The sequence below is a fragment of the Lithobates pipiens genome, unplaced genomic scaffold, assembly GCF_037356315.1.
Source record: "Lithobates pipiens isolate NorthernLeopardFrog02 unplaced genomic scaffold, aLitPip1_a1.2 Scaffold_22, whole genome shotgun sequence".
NCBI classification, from domain to species: Eukaryota; Metazoa; Chordata; class Amphibia; order Anura; family Ranidae; genus Lithobates; species Lithobates pipiens.
In genome coordinates this window covers 202,455,681-202,479,938 of record NW_027507784.1, presented here as the reverse complement: position 1 = coordinate 202,479,938, position 24,258 = coordinate 202,455,681, and the positions used below count along the sequence as shown (strand labels likewise).

Here is a 24,258-nt window from a genome sequence, read left to right as displayed (position 1 = left end):
AAGGTTTTGTAACTGAATTTTAATTTGTTTTAATGCTCTGTATGGTAGGCTCGACGCTCCACTCGAGGTGTCTATTGCGGGGTTTAGCGGGATGTTAAAGTCACCCCCTAGGATGAGAATACCGGACGCGAATGTCGTTAGCAGGTCTTTGATTTTACGGAAAGAGGCTACCTGTTTAGAATTTGGAGCATATATGTTTGCAATAGTGATGGGGTGATTGCCAAGTTTACCTTTTAAAAATATGAATCTGCCTCCAGGGTCAGTCATAGAGTCTTGGAGTTGGAATGATGTCTGTCTGGAAATCAAAATTGAGACCCCTTTTGTTTTCCCTTCGGGGTTTGTGGCGTGGTAGGCAAAAGGGAATCTTTTGTCTTGTAATTTCGGGAACTTTTCGGATTTGAAATGTGTTTCTTGGATACATATGATATTTGCTTTGTGTTTGTGGAATTCATTGAGTATTTTGGTCCTTTTTCAGGTATGTTAAGTCCTTTGGCATTAATTGAGAGAAGTTTGATCATTAGTGGAGTGGAATTCTGTTTACAGTTAGTTGTCTTAGAGTTTGGATGTATACTTCTAGGTGAAGGGGTATGTTTCAGAGAAACAGAAAATTAAATAAAATAAAAAAGGGGGGGTAGAGGGGGAGAAGGGGTGAGGGGGAGGAATGTGTAAAGGGGGTTTGACCGGGGGTAGAGATAGACCTGCTAGTCTACCCTTTTAGGGATCCGGTTTGTTCAAAGAGCAAGAGTGATTGCCCTTTGTGTGAGAACGGGGACTACTCAGGGCTCAATGGATTCTTGTGGTTGCTAATTGATTAGCGGTATACTAAAAAGTTTTTCTTCTTCTCTCCTGTTAGTTTCTTCCTTTCTTTTTTCTTTGTAAATTTCTCTTCTTACTATGGGATAACTTCCTGCACTCGGGAGAAGTCATTGAGATAATGCTTAACTAGATTAGGGCGTTTTCTTGATAGATTGGGCCAGGGTAGGGGTTGGTATTAGACCTACTATCTATTAGAAAGTTTCAGGGACGAGTTATTGTATTTTAGCCCTTAGTGTACTAATGGAGAAACATGACGGGGCAGAAACAGTGAGGGTGTACCAAGACATATGGCTTGAAAGGGATAATCAAGTATTTCGAGTGTCTACAAAAAAAAAAAGTGGAGCGGTTGGCTAACCTTTAGTGAAAGCCATTTTGTCTAACCTATGAGAGGTTTGTGTCAGATGCACCTTATACTAAGAACAGTGTAACAACAATGAGACATAACGGTAGTTTAGGTTAGTGTTTTGACCTATAACTATAATATCAGGTGTTAAACTATCCTCTATGTCTGTGTTTGACCATAGGAGATAGTATGTAGCGTGGAAGCGAGTATCTGAGATGTATGATAGTGAGTGGTGGCCTATTTGAGATAGCGATTGTGTTGTCGGTGGGCTGATCTAAGTGTCTCTCCTAGCGGATAATAGGAGGGTAGAAGATTGGTTGCAATCTAACGATTAGAATATAAACCATCAACCTGCCGAGGGGGAGGAAATCTCCCTCAGTCCTATCACCTTAAAAAACAACTCTGTAAGAATTCTGAACTTTAAACAATTTTAACCCGTATCAACAATGCATGTATCTTGATCATCTTATACTCAGTTCTATTATCGAGATAAACATATCTACGGTATTGAGAACACACACATACGAACATTCTATACTATGTAAAGACATAACTAGCAGGCTGTGCTGTGATCAATAAATTTGTTAACCTTAGACTGCCGGGAAAATGGCATTTTGTGACTTTAACCCTAAATTGTAATTACAGTCAAAGCGACAACAAGACTAACTGTTAGAGCATTGAAGTACCTTGAAGAATTTAAAATTCTAACTTTACCCTCCCCACTCTATTCTCCCCTTCTCCCCTCCCCCTTATGGTATTGCACCATATCTTTAAAGAGTGATTAATTGATCTACAACTTGGTTGATCAGGGGTGTTTAGGGACAATGTCACAGTAAGGAAGGTGCTCAATACTGTAGAGACTCAAAATGTCAGCTCTGGGGGGGGAGGGGTGCTAATAACCCAAATTTGTGAGGTTATCTATTCATGAATCAGGTCTGTATGAATCAGAGCAGGTAGGCATAGAAGAAATGTATTCTTCTTACTCTTTTGCGACCCCTTTCTTGCCCTTTATCCCCCTCACAGAGGCTCTTAATAGTTTTTCTTTGAAATGTCCTTCTTTGCGAGAGAGAGGGAGTTATGAGACAGAATACAAAGGGGAAAAAGGTGATGAGATAAAAGGTGAGTACAGAGCGGAGGTAAAAAGAGAACAGAAAAGAGTAATTGAAGCGCCGAGTAGGCAAAGTCACATTTTGTGGGAACTTCTAGAGGTTTGACTTATCATGGAAGATATGAGATCATGTGTCCATTTGCTCTCGGTGATCCATGCGGTCTCTGCGTCTGGGTGGGGAGATGCCGGGACTTCTTTGGAGAGCATTTCTTCTGTTGTAGTGCGGGGATGGTGATCTGCGGCGACGGTCTCTGTTTCTTTGGGTTCTTGGAGTGAGGTTGTTGAAAATTGCTATCCACGATTCGCTCGGTGTGAAGGAGCTATACCAGTCTGGTACTTCAATTCTGGGGAGATCTAGAGTTTCGGCAAATGACTGTAGGTCTTCTGGTGTGCGCAATAGCGCTGTGTGGCCTCTCCACGTGGCAGATAGGCAAAAGGGGAATTTCCACCTGTATGGAATGCCTCTGGTGCGCAGTTGCTCCGTGATCGGGCGTAAGGCTTTGCGTTGCTGTAGCGTGATATTTGATAGGTCTTGGTACAGTTTGATTTCATTTCCATTAAAAATGATTCTGCCTTTTTCTCTCGCTTTTTTAAGAATCGCTTCCTTCAGGGGGAAATTGACCAGGCAGCAGATTATGTCTCTAGGTGGATCATCATCTCTACCCCTGGGCCGCAGAGCTCTGTGGATCCTTTCAAATTCAATAGGGGATTCAGGGGGTCTGTCCAGGATGTCATTAAATAGTGCGGCAGCAGTCTGTTCAACTGGGTTTTGGTCAGTCATTTCTGGGACTCCTCTGATTCTAATATTGTGTCTCCTCCCCCTATTGTCCAAATCTTCAATGCGGCGGTGCATATCTATGATGTGATTTAAATGTATGTCAGCGTTTTTTTGTACCTGCTTTATTGCTTCTGCCTGATGAGCTGAGGCTTGCTCCATTGCTCCAGTTCTTGCTGCTATGCCTTGTATGTCTGCTCTTATTTCATTGATGGCAGCGGAAAAGGAGGCTTTTATGTCCATAGACATAGCTTGAAGGTTGGCCTGAAGGTCTGCTAGGCCGAACGGTTGGGGCTGGAGTGTTTCTTGCCTCTGTGGTCCGTTCGCTCCGTTCGCGGTGTCCGCGATGGCCGTGGAGCCGCCGGGCGGCATGGGCGCCTTAGGCGAGGCCGCGGCTTTGAGGCCTTCTCCGTGGGACGTCCGGAACATCGCTGGAATGCTCACTGGCGGCTGCTGTTGATGCTCCATCTGTGCCTGAGGCGATGGGGAGCTCCGATCCGCCGTTCCCTGGCGTGGATGACTTGAAATTAGCCCTGATTAAAATAGATTGTTCTCCCGAGTGCTGGAGCTCAGGGATTAGGCATCCATTTTCGTCCAGAGTTAGGCCACGCCCCCCACCTCTTTCTAACTCTAAACCCACTTGCTAACAAACACCCCAGGGTACTGAAGCATGTCCCCTCATACAAATCCTACTCTCATATTACCTCCCTTACTTTTCTACTTCTGCTAACCGCTGGAGATATTTCCCCTAACCCTGGGCCTCCCATATTTAACTGTACCCAACACACCCTTCACCCTACACCCTCTGGCAGTCGCAATGTATGCAATTTAGTCTTGATTTCTCCTCTTCCCGAAACCAGCTTCCCCCTCTCCTGCGCCCTCTGGAACGCTCGCTCTGTCTGCAACCAACTCACGGCTGTTCATGACCTCTTTGTCACTAATTCCTTTAATCTACTTGCTCTCACAGAAACCTGGCTCCATGAATCTGATACCCCTTCTCCTGCTTCCCTCTCCCAGGGTGGCCTGCACTGGACTCACTCCCTTAGGCCTAATGGACTCAAGGGAGGTGGAGTGGGACTCCTCCTATCCCCCCAATGCACCTTCCAGGTTATTCACTCCCCTCCCTCTCTTTCCCTCTCATCATTTGAAGCTCACTGTATTCGTCTATTCTCTCCTACTTCCCTAAGAATTGCTGTGATCTATCGGCCCCCTGGACCATTATCAACTTTCCTTGATGAGTTCTCTGCCTGGCTACCCTACTTTCTGTCTTCAGAAATTCCCACAATCCTTCTTGGTGATTTCAACATCCCTGCTAATACAAACACTCCTGCTACTTCTAAACTTCTTAGTCTAACCTCTTCATTTCACCTGAAGCAATGGGTACAGGCTTCTACTCACTCTGATGGCAACACCCTTGACCTTGTATTCTCCTACCTTTGCACTCCATGACACTTCTCAAATAATCCTTCTCCTCTTTCCGACCATCACCTAATTAATTTCTCTCTCTCCCTGTCTTCCAAGACCTTTCCCTCCAACCGCCTAACCATTACCCGTAGAAACTTTTGCAACTTCAACTCTTCTTTCCTCTATTCTGCTGCTGACCACCTCTATGACAAAATCTCTCCCCTGTCCTGCCCCAACCAAGCCACTTCCATCTACAATAAAACCCTGTCCTCCACCCTGGACAAGCTCGCTCCAATCACTACACGCAGAATCAGACCTCGACCCCTACAACCCCGGCAAACAGATGACACTAGAATTCTCAAAAAATGTAGTCACGCTCTTGAGCGTCTGTGGCACAAGACCAAGTCTCTCAAAGAGTTCCACCAATGCAAATCTGCCCTCCAAAAATACTACTCTTTCCTCCACACTGTCAAGCAGCTCTTATTAACACCTTCTTGTCCAGTCCCCGTAAACTTTTCTCTACGTTTAACTCTCTACTCCGCCCTCCGCCCACTGACTCACTCACTGCCCAGGAGATTGCTAATCACTTCAAAAACAAGATTGATACAATCCGTGATGAAATCTCCACTCTACAGATATCTCCCCCAGTTAAGACCCCACTACAACAGGTACTCTCAACACTACCTAATCAAAAACAACCTTCTTGATCCCCTTCAATCTGGATTTCGCCCTCAAAACTCAACAGTAGGGGTGGCCGAACAGTTTGCCTGGCGGACTTCCGTGTTTACTGTGTAAAAGAACTTTGACCTATGATGACACATCCATCATGGGGTACAGGACAGCCAATTGAGACATTACAGCACATGGACACTTAGACATTCCCCCTAACTTATAAATAGACCCGATCCGGCGGCCATTTTACATTCTTTCTTCTGTCACTATAGGGAGAGGTTGCTGTGTGGAGCAGGGATAGACTGCAGTGACCCAAATCGGTAGCTATTTGGTCCACAAAAGTTCTTTTCAGGACTGGTATAGGTGTTAGGTGTAGTTCAGGATATAGGTTTGAGGCACTGCTGTGCTACTGATTTTTACAGCAGCCTGTCTTTTGTCAGTGTAGAGAGAGGGACAGGACGCTGTGTGCTGCAGGGACAGTCAGTTTAATCATTAGCTGTTACTATTAGGTCCACAAAAGTGCTATTCAAGTTATTGGGTGAACCTTCTGACGGCCGTCAAGCATGTAACCCGTGGCACCCGTGTAGATTTGGTTTTTCCCTCCATGGATTGCATGCAGGCCTGGCTCTTCTTCTCCTCCTCCTCCTACTCCATCCTCCTCCCTCTCCTCCTCGGCTGACTCCTCCTTTTCCACTGCTAGCGTCTCTTCCGCTGCGCCGCCCAAGCTCCCCAGAACCTATTTGACATGCCAGGTGAGACGTTGCCATGCCGTGCTGCGTCTGTTGTGCCTGGAAGCCAAGAGCCACACTGGCCCGGCACTCCTTTCAGCTTTGCGTTCACAGGCAGATCAGTGGCTAACACCGCTAAATTTGACAATTGGTAAAGTGGTGTGTGACAACGGTGCCAATCTGCTTAGCGCAATTAAACAGGGCAAAATTACGCACGTGCCATGCATGGCACAAGTCTTAAACTTGGTCGTGCAGCGATTCGTTGTCAAATACCCTGGGGTCCAAGACATCTTGCGGCAGGCAAGGAAAATCTGGGCCCATTTCAGAAGACCTTACACGGCCATGGCTCACCTTGCTGACATTCAGCGGCGACACAATCTGCCGGTCAGACGTCTTATTTGCGATTGCCCGAAGCGATGGAACTCAAGCTTCTATATGCTTGATAGGCTGCTCCAGCAGAAACGTGCAGTTAATGTCTACCTGTATGAACTCAGGTTCTGGGGAGCTGGGTTTTTTTTCACCGCGCCAGTGGCTGCTCATGCGCGACGCATGCAGACTTCTGCGGCCATTTGAGGAGATCACCAAACTGGTCAGTCGCAGCCATGGCGCCATCAGTGACATGGTACCTTATGCCTTCTTTATGGAGCGTGCATTGCGTCGTGTCATTGATCAAGCTGTGGAGGAGCAGGAGCGGGAAGATGAGGAAGTCGCAATGCTGGATGAATTCCCGGGGGGGGGCTACTCTATCTGAGACAAGTCAACAACAGGAGTCTGAAGAGGAGTCAGAGGAGGATGGTGCCAGGGCGGATGAGGAGGAGCAAGAAGAGCATGCTTTGAACTTTTCTGGGATCCCTGTTGTTGTGCGTGGATGGGGAGAGGAGAATGAAGAGGACGACATTATCCTGGATGATGAGCAGGAGCCAGGCCACCACGCCGCTTCCAGTTTAGTGCAAATGGGGGCCTTCATGCTCCAGTGTTTTAATAGGGACCCCCGTATAAAAAGCATAAAGGTCAAGGACCAGTACTGGGTGGCAACGTACTTAGACCCCCGGTACAAACACAAAATGGTGGAAATGTTATCACCGTCACAGAGGGCTGTCAGAATGGAGCACTTCCAGGCCTTGCTTCGAGAAATGTTGCATTCTGCTTTTGCGTGCGCTGGCAGAGGAGCAATTCCCACTCCCAGAGAAGGAGTTGCGGGTACCAATCCAACAGCGCCTGCAAGAAGAGGCCGGTTTGAAGACGTGTTGGTGACTTCAGATATGAGGTCATTCTTTCAGCCGACCCATCAACAGGTGTCATCCGTATCCAGCATCAGGGAACGCCTAGACCGTCAGGTGTCCGACTACATCGGGTTAACGGCTGATGTGGATGCTCTGAGGAGTGATGAACCCCTGGACTACTGGGTGGGCAGGCTTGACCTCTGGCCAGAGCTTTCCCAATTTGCAATCGAACTGTTGGCTTGCCCCTCGTCCAGTGTCCTGTCCGAAAGGACGTTCAGCGCAGCAGGGGGGATCGTGACCGATAAGCGTACTCGCCTAGCTCACGACAGTGTTAACTACCTCACATTTCTAAAAATGAACGAGGCATGGATCTTGGAGGAATTCAACACATGTGACCAGTAGACCATGTATATGTCTATAAACAATTTTTTTAATCGGGCACACAGACCTTCTTTCTTCATTTGGCTCACTTCCTTGTCCAAAAAAGCACACCGTACTATATGCCCGTACCCTCCTGTTTGAAGAGGTTGAGTTGTGTCATATTTCTACTGGGGCTGCTTATTATGAGGGGCTCCCACATCCCTGTGCTGTGCTGACTTCCTCCTGGGGCTGTACCTCTGCTTTGCATATTATGAGGGGCTCCCACCATCCCTGTGCTATGCTCATTATGAGGGGCTCCCACCATCCCTGTGCTGTGCTGACTTCCTCCTGGGGCTGCTTATTATGAGGGGCTCCCACCATCCCTGTGCTATGCTGACATTCTCCTGGGGCTGCTTTTTATGAGGGGCTCCCACCATCCCTGTGCTATGCTGACATCCTCCTGGGGCTGCTTATTATGAGGGGCTCCCACCATCCCTGTGCTATGCTCATTATGAGGGGCTCCCACCATCCCTGTGCTATGCTCATTATGAGGGGCTCCCACCATCCCTGTGCTATGCTGACTTCCTCCTGGGGCTGCTTACGGTGCAGGTGTCAGTGCTCTCTATCACGGTGCTGGTGTCAGTGCTGTATATCACGGTGCTGGTGTCAGTGCTTTATGTCACGCTGCTGATGTCAGTGCTCTCTATCACGGTGCTGGTGTCAGATCACTCTATCATGGTGCAGATGTCATTGCTGTATGTCACGCTGCTGATGTCAGTGCTCTCTATCACGGTGCTGCTGTCAGTGCTGTATATCACGGTGCTGGTGTTAGTGCTTTATGTCACGCTGCTGATGTCAGTGCTCTCTATCACGGTGCTGGTGTCAGATCACTCTATCACGGTGTAGGTGTCATTGCTGTATGTCACGCTGCTGATGTCTGTGCTCCCTATCACGGTGCTGCTGTCAGTGCTGTATATCACGGTGCTGGTGTCAGTGCTTTATGTCACGCTGCTGATGTCAGTGCTCTCTATCACGGTGCTGGTGTCAGATCACTCTATCATGGTGCAGATGTCATTGCTGTATGTCACGCTGCTGATGTCAGTGCTCTCTATCACGGTGCTGCTGTCAGTGCTGTATATCACGGTGCTGCTGTCTGTGCTGTATATCACGGTGCTGGTGTTAGTGCTTTATGTCACGCTGCTGATGTCAGTGCTCTCTATCACAGTGCTGGTGTCAGATCACTCTATCACGGTGTAGGTGTCATTGCTGTATGTCACGCTGCTGATGTCAGTGCTCTCTATCATGGTGCTGCTGTCAGTGCTGTATATCACAGTGCTGGTGTTAGTGCTTTATGTCACGCTGCTGATGTCAGTGCTCTCTATCACGGTGCTGGTGTCAGATCACCCTATCACGGTGCAGGTGTCATTGCTGTATGTCACGCTGCTGGTGATCATCTCCTGCACCCTCTTCTTTGCCTACCCTGACCTTCCCTCTCCTCCATTGCCTTCATGCGCTCCACAGTCCTGAATTGTCACAACAATTTCCCATATAAAAAAGAATGCTTGTAGTTGTCGATCCCAGATTCACCTCATACATGTGTTATGTCATTGGCCATGTAGTGGGACTATGTTTGCACAGCTAGTAATTTTTTTGTGGCTGCAAATTTTACCTGTAGGTTTGCAAAGTTCGCCTCCCATTGAAGTCAATGGGGCCCGCCGCGAACATTACGGTTCGCGAACTATCGGCCGCGTTCGTTGTCCACGTTCGCGAAACGTCCCGTCAGAAGTTCGTCCATCACTACTCAACAGAAACTGCTCTTTTAAAACTCACAAATGACCTACTAACTGCAAAAACCAATGGACACTATTCTGTACTCCTACTTCTGGACCTTTCAGCTGCCTTTGACACGGTTGACCACCCTCTCTTCCTCAAAAAACTTTACTCCCTTGGTCTCCGTGACTGTGCTCTTCAGTGCCTTTCATCCTATCTATCCCAACGCACCTTCAGTGTCACTTACAATTCTACTTCCTCCACTCCTCTTCCTTTCTCTGTCGGAGTCCCCCAAGGTTCTGTTCTTGGACCTCTTTTATTTTCAATCTACACCTCTTCCCTGGGTCAGCTGATAGCCTCTCACGGCTTTCAATATCATTTCTACGCTGACGACACTCAAATCTATCTCTCCACCCCTCAACTCACTCAATCAGTCTCCTCACGCATCACCAACTTACTAACAGACATATCTGTATGGATGTCACAACACTTCCTTAAACTTAAACTTGTCCAAAACCGAACTTATAATATTTCCTCCCCCACGCGCCTCTTCCCCTGACTTCTCTGTCAAGAGTAATGGCACAACCATCCACCCATCCCCACATGTCAGGGTGCTAGGTGTTATCCTGGACTCTGAACTCTCCTTTCAGCCCCACATCCAATCACTTTCCAAAGCTTGCCTCCTCAACCTCCGCAAGATTTCTAAATTACGTCCCTTTCTAACCAATGAAATCACAAAGCTCCTGATTCACTCCCTGGTTATCTCTCACCTTGACTACTGCAACTCCCTCCTCATTGGTTCACCTTTAAATAGACTATCCCCCCTTCAGTCCATCATGAATGCTGCTGCCAGACTCCTACACCTTCCAAACGCACAGTGTCTGCTACCCCTCTCTGCCAGTCCCTCCATTGGCTACCACTTGCCCAACAAATTAAATTCAAAATACTAATACTTACTTACAAAGCCATCCACAACTCCCCCAGCTACATCACTAGCCTAGTCTCAAAATACCAACCGAATCGCCCACTTCGTTCCTCCCAAGACCTCCTGCTCTCTAGCTCCCTCATCATCTCCTCCCATATCCGCCTACAGGACTTCTCCCGAGCCTTGCCCATCCTCTGGAACTCACTACCCCAATCTGTCAGACTGTCTCTAAATGTATCCACTTTTAGGCGATCCCTGAAAACTTTCCTGTTCAGAGAAGCCTATCCTGCCTCCATCTAACAACTTCACTATTGTCTCCATTAGCTCATCCCCCACAGCTATTACCCTTTTGTACAACTTGACCCTCCCTCCTAGATTGTAAGCTCTAACGAGCAGGGCCCTCTGATCCCTCTTGTCTTGTATTGTATTGTAATGTCGACCCCAATGTTGTAAAGCGCTGCGTAAACTGTCGGCGCTATATAAATCCTGTATAATAATAATAATAATAATAATAATAATACTAATAAATAAATGAGAAAAAAATCCCTTTAAATAACTACAAGACTGAATTGTCACCATCAACATTCTAACACTACAAAGAATGCAATAAGAAATAATAATGTCTACACTTTGCTCTGTATCAAAACAATATGTGTGACTGATTTGTTTATTAATGTAATGGTTGGTAATGTTATGACTTGAAAATAAATTTAACATATTCACTTTTCTGTAACTCAAGGTGTCCTATCAGGGCAGCTAACATAAACCATGAAAGACACAAGACAGAGGAGAGTAGAAAAAAATCCCCAAAAACATTTAAATATATCAATAGTAAAAAGAGCATAGTGGCCCCATAAAGGATAATCAGGGGGAGTTGGGTACACGTGATAGGGAAAAGATAAATAAATTCTTCTTCTCCATTATTGTTAATACCACAACATGGAATGTAACTTTGTGGCTATCAAAAGCCATTGTTCAAAAAAACTTGAAAAAGTCAATGTGAATAAATTAGGCCAGGTGGCTTACTCTAGAGAGTCCTCAAAGAACTTATCATTGTTATAGTCGGTCATTTTTAAGGCCAGCTTATTGAGTGGAATAGTAACAGCTGATGTGCTACCAAGATTCAAAAAGAACAAATTATATATGTATGTAAACTATTGAAGGGATGATGAGGGATCATATTCAAGAAATGGCTGACAGCATGGATTTCTGAAAGATTGCCCTTGCAAGTCCAGCCTGTTAACATTCTATGAGGAGTTGAGCTGTAATTTGGATAGAGAAAGGCCTGTGGATGCAGTGTATCTTGATTTCACAAAAGGCATTTGATACAGTAACCTCTAAACGTTTAATTTTCAAAATGAGGTCGGTTGGCATTGACAATAGTGTATATACCTTGATAGAAAACTGGTTACTGGAACTGATGCCTAGGCCAAACCGTTTGCCAACTATAATTGTGAGAAAAGGCTTTTGGATGTCCAGTGGGTGGTGATAAATAAATGTTCTGAATGGTCTGGAGTTGTAAGTGGGATACCCAAGGCTCTATCCTGGGACCAATTCTGCATAACTTGTTCATAAATGATATTTAGGTAAGTGTAAATAGCTTGATTTTGTGTTTTCTAATTAAACAAAGCTAAGCAGAGTATTAAATTCACAAATAGACATAGTAATTTTACCTCAATAAAATATAGGGGTTGGCACCTACATGGCAAATAAGGTTTATTATTGAAAAATGGAAAGTAATGCACTCGGGGGCTAAACATATGAATGTACGTTACTTGTTGGGGGAAACCTCTGGAGGTATCAAGGAAGGAAAATAATCTGGAGGTCCTAGTTGATAACTGGCTCAGCAATAGCATGTAGTTCCAAGCTGCAGCAAGCAAGGCTAGCAGAATATTAGCATACATTAAAAAGGGTATCTACTCAAGAGGTAGAATTATAATTTTACCACTTTAAAAAAACTCTGGTTCAGCTACATCTTCAGGATACCATCCAGTTCTGATCAGCAGTCCTCAGGAAGGATGTGCTAGAATTTCATTTATGAGGAACAACTACAAGCATTAAACCTTTTCTCCCTGTAGAAGAGACGCTTAAGAGGAGATATGATCACAATATACAAATCTCTGAATGGTGATTCTAGCTGAATTTTTTAAATTACATCCACTGTTATTCAGAGTACCATACTAATTTGTTTATCTAGCAATAACTAGTTTACTTGGATAGTCATTACAACTTGTGCACAGTATATAGGATTTCATAAGTGTATATGGATTTACCCGATATTAGCCCTCTTTGACATATTTGGACCAATATTTTTGGGACCCTATATTGTGCTAGGTTGGGACACTGAGTACATACAGTATATACATGTTTAACATTATTTGAACAATACCATTATTTAGACATCTACAGGGAGCCTAACTGTGGGCCAGTATGAATGCAGTGCTGTTTTTTATATTTGATACCATATGTTGATAGCATATATGCCCATTTTTTGCCTACCTAGTTACAATCACTATAGAAGACATGTTTTGGCAGGTACTGGTTTGTATGTTTTCTCTGTGTCCCAGCTTTATATGCCATGGTGGGTATACAGATATACAGTTTATTCTGTATACTGTTTCATGGGTATGAAAAAAAGAGAACTGCGCTAACCTCAAATTCCCAAAGTGAATAGGATATGTGTGTGTGTGCTAAACCCACAGTATAAACCTTAGTGTCTTAATGTCTCTAAGGCCACCTCAAAAAATATAGTGCATACTATTATATATACAACTATGTAAAATTAAATACAAAGATAAGGCACAAGTGCATGTCAATGATGTGAGTCACCCAAACACAGTACAGATTGTATAGATCTCTGTGTATATACCCCTAAAAATAAAGAATGAAAGTTTTCTTAAAACTGAAAAGGTGCATAAAATAAATTACCAAGAAAAATATTTTGAAAAACTTTATGAAATGTCCATATGATTATATGACAAATTATTGCTGTAAAGTGTCCATATGGTAAATAAACACCAGTGAAGAAAAAATTTGTATGGATAGCTGAATTGGAAGTGCACAAATTAATAATCTTTTTCAGGAGTATAATGTGCTTTTCCCATCACCAAATGAATGAATTGGCTCCTTACCAGATCTGAGCGACCCCCCGTTACAGAGGGTCACCACAGGCAAAAACAATCAAAGGATATCCAGGTAGCGGTTCCCCCTCAGGCGATCCCAAATCTTTCACACAATAGGGCTATGGCTGTTGCTCCACATGTCACTCCCAACTCAACGTGGTATGACATAGGGAAAAACATAGGCTCCAGATAGTGTAAAACCAATGATTTTAATTTGCAAGTAACGAATGTATACACTTACATAAAAGACTTTAAAAGCAGGCTCAAAAAAGAAGCGTGCACCGGCCGGACACACGCCAACGCAGAGACATGGGTATACCCACCGTGCCAAAAGTGATATGACGCTATTACTGGTGTTCAGAAACAACACTACCTGACAGAAATAAGTAATACATAATTGTCGCATGCTCCTTGATTGATGCTGAAATCTTTATTATCTTTTCAGGAGGTGTCCATGATTTATTTCATTTATTTATGGTGCATTTGTGTTTACAGGGGAGATGATATCATCACATCATGTTAGTATGTGCTTGCTACTGTTTAGGTATAAGTATTCAAGGGAGGAATAGCCATACAGGAGTTTAATAACATAATGGGGAGAATTACTAAAACTGGCGCATGCAGAATCTGGTGCCACTGTGCATAGTAATCAGTCAGCCTTTAGGTTTAATTGTCAAAGCTTAATTGAACAAGTTAGAAGTTGATTGGTTGCTATACACAGCTGCACCCGATTCTGCGTGAACCAGTTTTATTAAATCTACTCTAATATTACCACTTTAGCTCTTTCTCAGGGTCTTTGTCCTTAATTGGACTGGGAGGACAGATGCCTCTGCAATAGATAATCCAAAATCATACACCATGACTTATAGTTACTGTTATAAAAAAATATTTTTCGATAGACATTACATTGAAATTGGGGTTATAACTTATGTGAGATTTATACATATTAGTGAATTATCTTGTATATTAAGGCAGAAATTGACCTTACAGGGGAGTGTTTTATTACGCTATGTACAATTTTTTTAAACAAACTGAATTACTTTGTGTATAGTGTATGATAAAATATTGAATGTATTGTGAGTAAAGATGAGCCAAACATCCCCTTGTTCAGTTTGTAGCAGAACTCCCAAACAGGGGAACAGTTCTAACCTGTACAGCAAACCCCATTGAAGTCTATGTGAGCCGAACAGGAAAAATCAAAAGTGTACATTTGAAGATTCATATGCAAGTAATTGGCCATAAAAAGGGGTATGGGGGTCCAGGTACTGCCCTGGGGGACATTTATCAAAGCAAACTTGTTTCTTAACAATCGTTTAAACCCTTTAAACATTGTTAAATTCTTTAAGCAATCCTTTTAATTTAGTGCCGAGCGAGGGGGGGGGGGGGGGGTGTCTCCTTAGTCTGCCTTTAAAATGGCCCATCTGTAGAAAATATAGAACATGATGTAGCAAAAATGACATTTCTAAAGAGAAAAAACGAGTCAAATCCTATTTAAAATGACTTGAGGTTGCAATTGCTGACACCTAGCTATTGACAAAAAAGAAAGAAAATAAAATAGCGTGGGGTCCCCCCAGTCCATACCAGACCCTTTAGCTCAATTCTTTTAGGGTCAGTGGATGGATACCATCTGGTCCAGGAGCTTTATCCACCTTTATTCTGTCTAAATATTTCTGGAGTATATCACTTTTGAGGAGTCATTGTGGATCATTTGGGGCTGTGTCAATACCATCCCCATTATGGTCTTGAGCTCTCCCATGCTCCTTTGTATACACAGAGCTGAACAAAGTATTTAATAAATTTGCCTTCTCTTTGTCCCCAGTCACCCACTCCAGATTATATTGTAAAGGGCCTATATGCTCAGACCTGATCTTTTATCATTAATATATATGAAGAAATTTTGGAGGTTTGTCCTACTATCTTTTGCAATCTGTCATTCGCTTTGAATTTTTGCATCCTTGATTTCCTGTTATATTCTTTGTAACACTTAAACAATGATAGTGTTCCTTTTCGTATATTTTTAAAGCTCTTTTCTTATTATTTATAGCTTTTTATAACTTTGGCTGTGAGCCACATAGGTTTTATTTTAAACCTTTAAGCCTTTTAAACTTATTGCCCATGTGAATATACTTTGCAGTGAGTTCACATATAGGGGTTTTAAAGAATTCCCATTTCTGTTCTATGTTCAACAATGCCAATATTCCCTCCCATTCTGAGTCTTGAAGAACATCCTTCATCTTTGGTAAATTTGCTCTCTTAAAGTTAAGTGTTTTTATATTTCTCGTATGTATTTGTGGCTTATAGCTAACATTAAAGGAAATCATGTTATTATTATAGCTACACAGATTTTCTTTCATATGAATATTGGTAATAAGCTTGGCATGGTTTGAGATTATTGAGTCCAGCAGAGCATTATTCCTAGTCTAGGGGCCTCAATAAACTGGACCATAAAATTGTCTTGTAATAGGTTTGTAAATGTTTTCCCTTTAAGGCCCCTTTCACACGGGGCGGATCAGTCCTCAGCGGGGATTGCTCCGTTGTCCCCGCTGAGCCTGCGGCGGACAGGGCGGTCTCCACACACTGTGCAGGGACCGCCCTGTCAGATCTCCACTCTCCTCTATGGGGATCGGATGAGCACGGACCGTCTGTCCGTGTTCATCCAATCCGCTCTGCAGATGGATAGAAAAATAGGATTTTCCTCCGTCTGCAGAATCGGACAATTGCGGAGGCGGACAATAGCGGGTGTCTGTGGATGTTCATCCGCAGACACCCGCTATCCCATAGGGATGCATGTATGTCCGTATTTCATCCGCAAACGGATGGATGAAATACGGACATACGGTCCGCATGTGTGAAAGGGGCCTAACTGTCCCATTACTCCAGTCAATTTCCGGGTATTTAAAGTCTCCCATTATTATCATTGTCCCAGCCCTTTCAGCCCTTTCCATCTGTGCAAGTCACCACCTCCTCATTAACACTGGGAGGTCTATAACAAACTCCAATGACAACCTTTGTAGTACTCACACCCATGTACAGTTCCACCCATAATACTTCAGACTCATCACACTCTCCATCAACTAGGTCCTCTTTCAAACTCGCTTTGAGATCACTTCTCACATAAAAGTTTTGGTTACCAATCCTCAGGACAGACATTTTTGTATTAGAAAGAGTTCAGAAAACGACAACAAAATGCATAAGGGGGATGGAGGACCTCAACTAAGAACATTGATTACATAGATTATAATTATTCATGCTAGAGAAGAGGTGCTTAAAGGAGATATGATACATTGCAAAAATATATCAAAGGGGACTCCATAAATTGTGATATACTGTCTATTCTAAGGTCTCTGAAGAGGACACATAGCCATGATTTGAGGTTAGAAGAAACGAGGTATAACATTATATTAAGGAAAGGGATCTTTACTGTAGAGCAGTGAAATGTGGAACTCCCTCCCTCAAAATGGGTACTAGCTAAGATTTAAACCTTTAAACCCCCAAAAACCTTTAGATGTCTTCCTCAGAAAGTAGAATATACAAGGCTATGGGAATTGTTAGAAAGAAAAAAAAAATCATACCTAAACAGAGGTTGAATTGATGGATCTGTGTCCTTTTAACCATGAAAACTATGTAACTATATTTTGTGAATTACATCAGCCTTGATGCCCACATATTTTTTTTTTTACAAACAGAATCCAGCAGGAATCTGTCATTTATCAGCGGTACTGCTACTGCCACTAATTGACAGAGTCTCTGGTTGCTATCATACAAGTGGTCTGTCATTTAATGGAAGCTATCACCTGGCTGCTGTTAGTAAACAAAGTAATTTTAGAGTATTATATGATACTGCTCCTCAAATTCACATGCAGGTTTCAGTTATCCCCAAAGCATGCTATTTTAAGGATATGTGTTTTTAAACTGCATTCAAAATGCTCTCTCCGCTAAACAGTATGTTTATAAGAAATGTCAGCATCAGTCCTCCATAGCAGTGTTTAGCTACCAATGCTCAATAGACTAATTTTATTTGATGCTACGAGTATGTTAATTGTTGGCAAATTTTTCACCAGATTCACCACATGTGCACTGAATTAACGTTTCCCTGTTTACTCATCACCATTTAAACCCTGACTGATGTTCTAAGTTTTATCAATTCTATCTAAAGTTTAAAAAAAATGAGAAAAAATGTATATCACAGCGTGTAGAACAAAAATGAGGATACTAGTATCTAGCGGAAAGCATTCTAAAACCTTTGTTTTCCTTTTTTTATTCTGTTTCATATTGTATAGTTGACACAGTAAATAAACACCCAGAACATTATTTGTACATTTTAAGACTAAGCTTTTATTTTTATTTTTTTCATATTACAAACCACTGTAGTGATATAAACACTCATTTCTAAAGACAGATATATGCATTTTCTGAGTTTGCAGATTTTTTTGATAATTTGTTTTTGAAGTCACTATAATCCACACATGGCATTTTATAATTCATTTTATATTTTATATTTTCAGTGAATATTTACATACATGAAAACATTCCAAATATATATTATTAAAAAAAAACACAAATAAAGCTATTTCAGACAAACACATTTATTTATTTTCTAATTAATGGAAGATTCAGTCAGGGACACATGGATACCTCTTTTTCTCCCAACTAATATCATTATATAATTTATCTGCCTTTCTTATTGAGAATAAATATACCACTCAGTCACATCACATGTGTTAAATAAATTTGATTAAAATCACTATCTGTATGAGATGTCTTAAAAAACGATGCAAACCCCCACTGTAGATTTAAGAGGTGATGCCGATCAATTAAAAAAATATTGTCTTTCTTTTTCCCCAGTGTTACAGTACATTTTAAATTGGATTTGCATATAGTTTAAATATACTGAAGGGAATATCCCTTTTTTACTGAAAATAAGACACACAGTACAGTAAGTTATATCTTATCTGTTTGTACCCTTTCTTTATATTTTTTTTTAACATACAGTATAAGATACTCTCTATACTTATAAACAGTACTGAAAACATCTCATGTTTTGTGGATCTTTATTGATGTATGTTCAACTGATCATACTTGCATGCACATACGATGACAAAGAGAAAATCTGGTCACAAACACTTGTATCTGAAGCAGTTTATAGCAAGTTGGTAGAGTCACAGCAGTGAGTTAAAAATTGAATACAGTGATGGTCTCTCTGGACCGGCACAGTACATATGAAGATATTATTTGCAATTAAAAAATGTAAGGGGCTTCAAACCCATGTATAGTCCTTACCTCCCATCTTAATTTATTTTTTGTTATTTTATTATTAATTTGTACAAATACAAATACAAGAACAAACCCTTTCATGACCACCATTGCTCTGGTTAGTTCATAAACAGGACACCATGTAAAGAATTTACACAAATGCACAGACAAACTGCAATTTTTCAGTATCTTGACAAAGGGAATTGTATCCGTATCTTTAACACACATACTAGCTACTCTTAATTTATTGACCCATCACTGCTCTGTGTAGATCTTCTTAGACTTAGCAGTACATTTTTCCTCAAACATGTTTTTAGAGCTATGTTTCTCAACATTTATCCAACATTCAGGATTTATGTTTGAAAAAATAAAGAAGTAGACATGTGTCCTCTATGTGTTGTACCACTGGTTTAGTTCCTGTTTAGAAAAACAAACTTTTTTGCATATATCATACTTAATAACAGCCAAACATATCAATAAAGTGGGATATTAATTTGCATATTGGTTAATACATTACTGATATGTTGGTTTACTAAGTATCATACAATGGTCTCTTGGGAATTATTCACACAGAATATTTTGTTTGTTAATATGTTTGGCTCAAAATATCCATTCTTGATATATATATATATATAAGAATTTGGTGATTGCTAGTATTAGGCCACTTATTAACTATAAAAATACAGGATAACATTCATCATGTATGACAGCAAGTTATCACAGGTGGTGTTTGCTCTTTTTTATTATGGAATATCATTGACTGTAAACATATCATTTTAATTTGCTCTATGGAATGCTCTTCATAAATTACAAGATATACATGCATCTTGACCACAAATGAGTGCTTTATTGTGATGACTGGTTTTGCAAATCTGAAAAATGGACAGTGTTTCCCAATACACAAAACAACAAAATAAAAGTTCAATAATTTAGCAATTAAATTAAAGAATGGTCTAATATATACCAAATTTTAATTTTGGTAAAATGTCCTCTTTAAATATAGTGCACTAAACCATTTTAATAGTAAACTACCAATAACTTAAAAAAAATGAAGATACATTTAAGATAAACAAATAAATTGTTTCCCAGTGTGAAAAATGGGTTATGGAAGATGGTGGTTTATTATATATATCATTTCACTATACAGAGATATAATCCATATAGTCTAGAAAACATGGATCCTAACAGGACTGCTTAGCATTAGCAATAATAAACATTGTCGCCTGTTTGTCAATTCTTTTGTAATTAACTGACATACAGTAATTCAAGTCTCTCTCCTAATTAAAACGTAAACAGGAGTAGAAGAACTCTGTCAAACTGAAAAATTGCAGATTGCTTACACAATATAATGTTTTCAAAAAAATACCAAGCAGTTGAAAATACCTTGATTATCTCTACTTAATGATTGCAATACTTGTAAAATGTTTATATAAATCTCAATATATTTAATATGTAATTCCATAAAAATGATACTTTTCTCTATTAGATGTTCTACTAGGCTAAAACTAAAGCATTATAGGCTGCATATTTTTTTTTTTTTTTTTTAGAACTTAACAACTCCACTGCACAGATGTAAATTTTTACTGGTACAAACAATTAAATTTTTAATTACTTTCCTTTTACAACTTTCAAAAAAAAAAGAAAAAGTAGAAACAGTGCTTTTTAATAACATTCCCCCTCCCACGTTATAAAAATCAGCAATGATATCAATAATTTAATATATTGGAAGAAATATAAAAAGAATGTAAATGACCTACCTAGCTTTTTGTTCTTTTTTTTTTCTTTTTACTTTTTTATATTTTCATACATTTTATTTTTTTTCGCTTTTATTTTTTATTTTTTTAAACTGTTATACATGAACATTGTAATTGTAATAGCTGAATACTATCTGATGGAATACTTAAAAAGGGGTACACTACAATAGTATTTCATCAGGTTGTATATACAAAGAATCAGAATCACAAATTTAACACAACCTTTGGCTCTGGATGATAAATAAATAATTTAGGACAGTCACTGAATGAGTTTTAGTGCAGTGGCAACCTTTTTGCTTTGATGTATCAGCATTTTAGCCCTCCCTAATAAACTGAGTTACATGTAAATGAAGATATGACTACTATAGTCACTTACACGCTTGCAAAATGTGATAATTCCAGTAGCTTAATATTCCGCATATATAATTGGTTTACACTCTTGATTGTGGCCTTAAAATATTTTTATTCATATCTACAGTAGTAGATCTCTAGGTAAACCACAAAAAAATCTACAGCCAACAATCAACTACAGAACCTTCATAAATTAAAGACCCACAATATTAAAATACACAGAACAAAATATCTGAGGTATAAGATAAAAAATGTAATGTTTCTCTTTTTGAGTTTTGTTTAGTTATTTAGAGTTGCTAAAATGATGCACTACTGCATGTATTGCAATACCCAGGCCTCGGAAAGCTTCTTTTTTCCCCCACACTGGAAGAGTTTTATGGTTTTGTCATTTAGTATGGAGCAAAACGGCTGTATCCCCCTCGGTATATACTAGCCTGTAATGAAGAAAGAACGAGACCGACATCATCAGCATGGCTCCTAGTCTTGGCATCAGTGAAGGGTGCAAAAGCATTCTGAAACAAAGCAATTTAATGGATTTGTTTTTGAGGTTCCTTTTAAAACAATTAAATTGATAAAATACTACAGTTTTCCCACCCACAACTAAATGTCAAATGCATAGCCGAATATTGAATAAAATAAAAACTACACCAACAACATCATCAAAGCACTAAGCTACTTTTATATTTGTCTTGCATATGTTAAATATTTATCTTTACTTTGGGTGTGTTTATTAGAACATACAGAAAAATATTATGGATTGGCATCAAAGAATAATTCTACCTATAATAAAAAGTCAGCACTTACTGAAAAAAATAACTGTTCAAATCTGAACTACACCTAAAACTTTTAATACAGATGAATGTCTCTAAATCATTATACTTAATTATTTAGTAGTAAAATATAGTAAAAAATAAACAGAAGACTTACCACGGCACCAACGCCGTAGGTTGCTGTTGGAGCAAGTGTGTGGTGGTAGGGGTCGGTAGCATAAACTCGTCCGTAACTAAAATTAAAATTAAGATATGGATTAAAATATTATTCTATGTCAAATAAACAGCAAAAATACCAATGATTCTCTACATATATCAAGAAAAAGTCAATAAAGGGGTGGAACAACATACATTTGCAGTATTAAAAACACTTTTGGGTAGTGTGACAATTACCTTTATATAAGGAAGAATATGTTACCAGTACACCATGCATGTGGCTATTATGGATAAGTGTTTGTGAACATTCAGGCAAGCATGACAGCTTGTCATGATTACTAAGGAATCATCAGGAGCCTACACCCCCTGCATCCTTATACTCCACCCGGAATCCCAGCTTTTATTATAAGAGGCCTGAGCTTTTCTTTATTAACTAAGTAGAACAATTACTCTTAAGTCACAGGGGTGGTCCGAGTGGGGATCCGTTGCCTCCTCAGCCTGTGTCAACCAACCCACATTTTGAGGGGGAGGTGCAGGGACTGAGGGGGCTGGGGATCATCCACTTGGAGCACACTTTTGACACAAGGTTGGGGACAGGTTTCTGTTCATATGTTTTTGTCCATATGTATTTGTTCGCATATTACTGCTTTTGAAATTCGTAATGAAAATGTTTTAGTCTGGGTAGCCATTGTGGGTGCAATGCTCCACCACCTAACTTTGAGGGATATATGTTACCCCCTCAGGGTCTGAGTGATATTTCACGTTTAAGGGATTATCGCCTCGTTTCTGATTCGGGCTATTCTCCCAGTATTCCCTGCTCATCGAAACTGACAGGATTGTTCCACCCAGGCACAGACTCCCGAATGTTTTTCACCACCATCAGGTATTTGTCTGCTGGAGGTGGGATTTTTTCTAACATGCTATTCCCCTCTGATCCATGGCTAGTTCAGCAAATGGCAGGGTAAAACTTATAAAGTTATTACCCTCAATGTACAGGGGATTAACTCCCCGGTGAAAAGAAGGAAATTATTCCAACTATACCACACCTTAAAAACAGATGTGTTACTTCTTCAAGAACCCCATTTCCCATCCTCCTAGAATCCTTCATTTATCCACCAAAGCTATGCTCAATTCTTTTTAGCAAATGCAGAAAATAAAACAAGAGGAGTAGCAATCTGTTTCTCCAAACACCTGCACTTTTCCCCCTCTAATCTAATCAAGGACCTGGAAGGGCAGTTTATCCTAGTGGAAGGAACCATAGACAGCAGGATGTACACTTTTGTCTCATACTACTCCCCCAACAAAGGTCAGAAAATTTTCTTTGAAACACTGATGAAAACCCTATAGCCACACTGCAGAGGCATGGTGTTGATAGGAGGAGATTCGAACACTGCGTTCGACCACTCCTTGGATAAATCTCCCAGGGGTCCCCGAAACTGAAATTACCTTCCAAACAGAGGCTAAAAAATGCACAGCTTCTGAGCACTTATGGCTTAATAGATATCTGGAGGGAACTCAACCCTCATACCAGGGATTATACACACTATTCTGCCCCACATCGCACATATGGACCACATCTGCAACAACCCCACTAGCGCTCTCCTCCACAACCCTTGACACATCTCTGTCGGACCATTCTATTGTTTCCTTACTAATGCAGCGACCACAAGGGGTCAGGGGAACTCCCAAATGGTGCCTAAACTAATCAATTCTCACCAACCCGACACACTGTACACTACTAGAAAAGAACTTGAAAGAATATTTCACAGATAATGACAACAACACTGTCTCTCTAGCCACTCTATGGGCAGCAAATAAAACAGTTATCAGGGGAAAACTAATACAACTATCCTCGCAACTAAAACGTGAATGTGAAAAGGAAATTAAGAGTTTGACAGGGGGATTTCTCATCGTAATCAGACAACACAAAGACCCAACCCCAGCAACTTGGCTCAGCTGGATACCGCACAAGCAAACTTTAATTTAGCCTTGACCACTGCAGCTGAAAAGCACAAAAGGGACAGAATAGGCTCCAGACTAGCAACAAAACTTAGCCCAAGGCTACATTCTTTAGCATTCCCCAAGATAAGATCTGCATCAGGCGATCTGACCCCAAATCCCATTAGAATTATGGACACATTCAAAAAATGAAGGAACGCCCCTAACCTTCTCCATCTAAATTGGATGATTTCCTTAGAAACATATCACTTCCCAAAATATCCCACGACCATAGAGAACTCCTTGACCAACCCTTCTCTTCGGAGGAAATCCTGTAGGTCATAAAATCTCTTAAAAATGGGTCATCCCCAGGCCCGGATGGTCTGTCAGTATGTTATTATAAGGAATTTGGACAGGTATTAGCTACCTTTATGTCTAGGTTCTTCAACTCTCTCCGGGATGGAGCCCCCTTAAACAAAGACCTAAATTCTGCATTCATATCAGTCATCCCCAAACCAGGGAAAGACACAAGTGATGTCGATAATTGCGCTTCTGAACCACAGGGTAGACAAAGCCTCCAAAGGAGACCAGTCTTAAAATTTCTTTATGCTTCTTGCGCAAAAGCACAGTGGCTAGCGCCTGGAAGAAACCTGCAGTTTCCCTTCAAGCAGCAAAAAATAAAATTTCCTGGATAATGTCCCAAGAGCAAAGAGTTGCCAAACTGCAAGATAAAATAACAATCTTTGAGACATCCTGGGAACCTTGGGCTAAATACATCAAAATACCACTC

General features: G+C 40.9%; 1 protein-coding gene across 9 annotated transcripts in view; it reads right to left on the bottom strand.

The window, feature by feature from the left end:
- Positions 1-17,816: 17,816 nt before the first annotated feature.
- The window catches only part of RBFOX1 (RNA binding fox-1 homolog 1), a 1,314,070-nt gene continuing 1,307,628 nt past the window's right edge, over positions 17,817-24,258 (bottom strand). For 4 of the 9 annotated variants that reach the window (XM_077448827.1, XM_077448822.1, XM_077448828.1 and 1 more), the window contains 2 exons: positions 21,532-21,607; positions 17,817-21,038 (listed from right to left, as the gene is read on the bottom strand). In XM_077448827.1, the coding sequence (XP_077304953.1) occupies positions 20,990-21,038; positions 21,532-21,607 (125 nt within the window). In that variant the 3' untranslated portion in view covers positions 17,817-20,989. Of the gene's footprint in view, positions 21,117-21,531; positions 21,608-24,258 lie in introns of all 9 variants that reach the window. The other 5 variants (XM_077448825.1, XM_077448821.1, XM_077448829.1 and 2 more) reach the window with 2 other exon arrangements.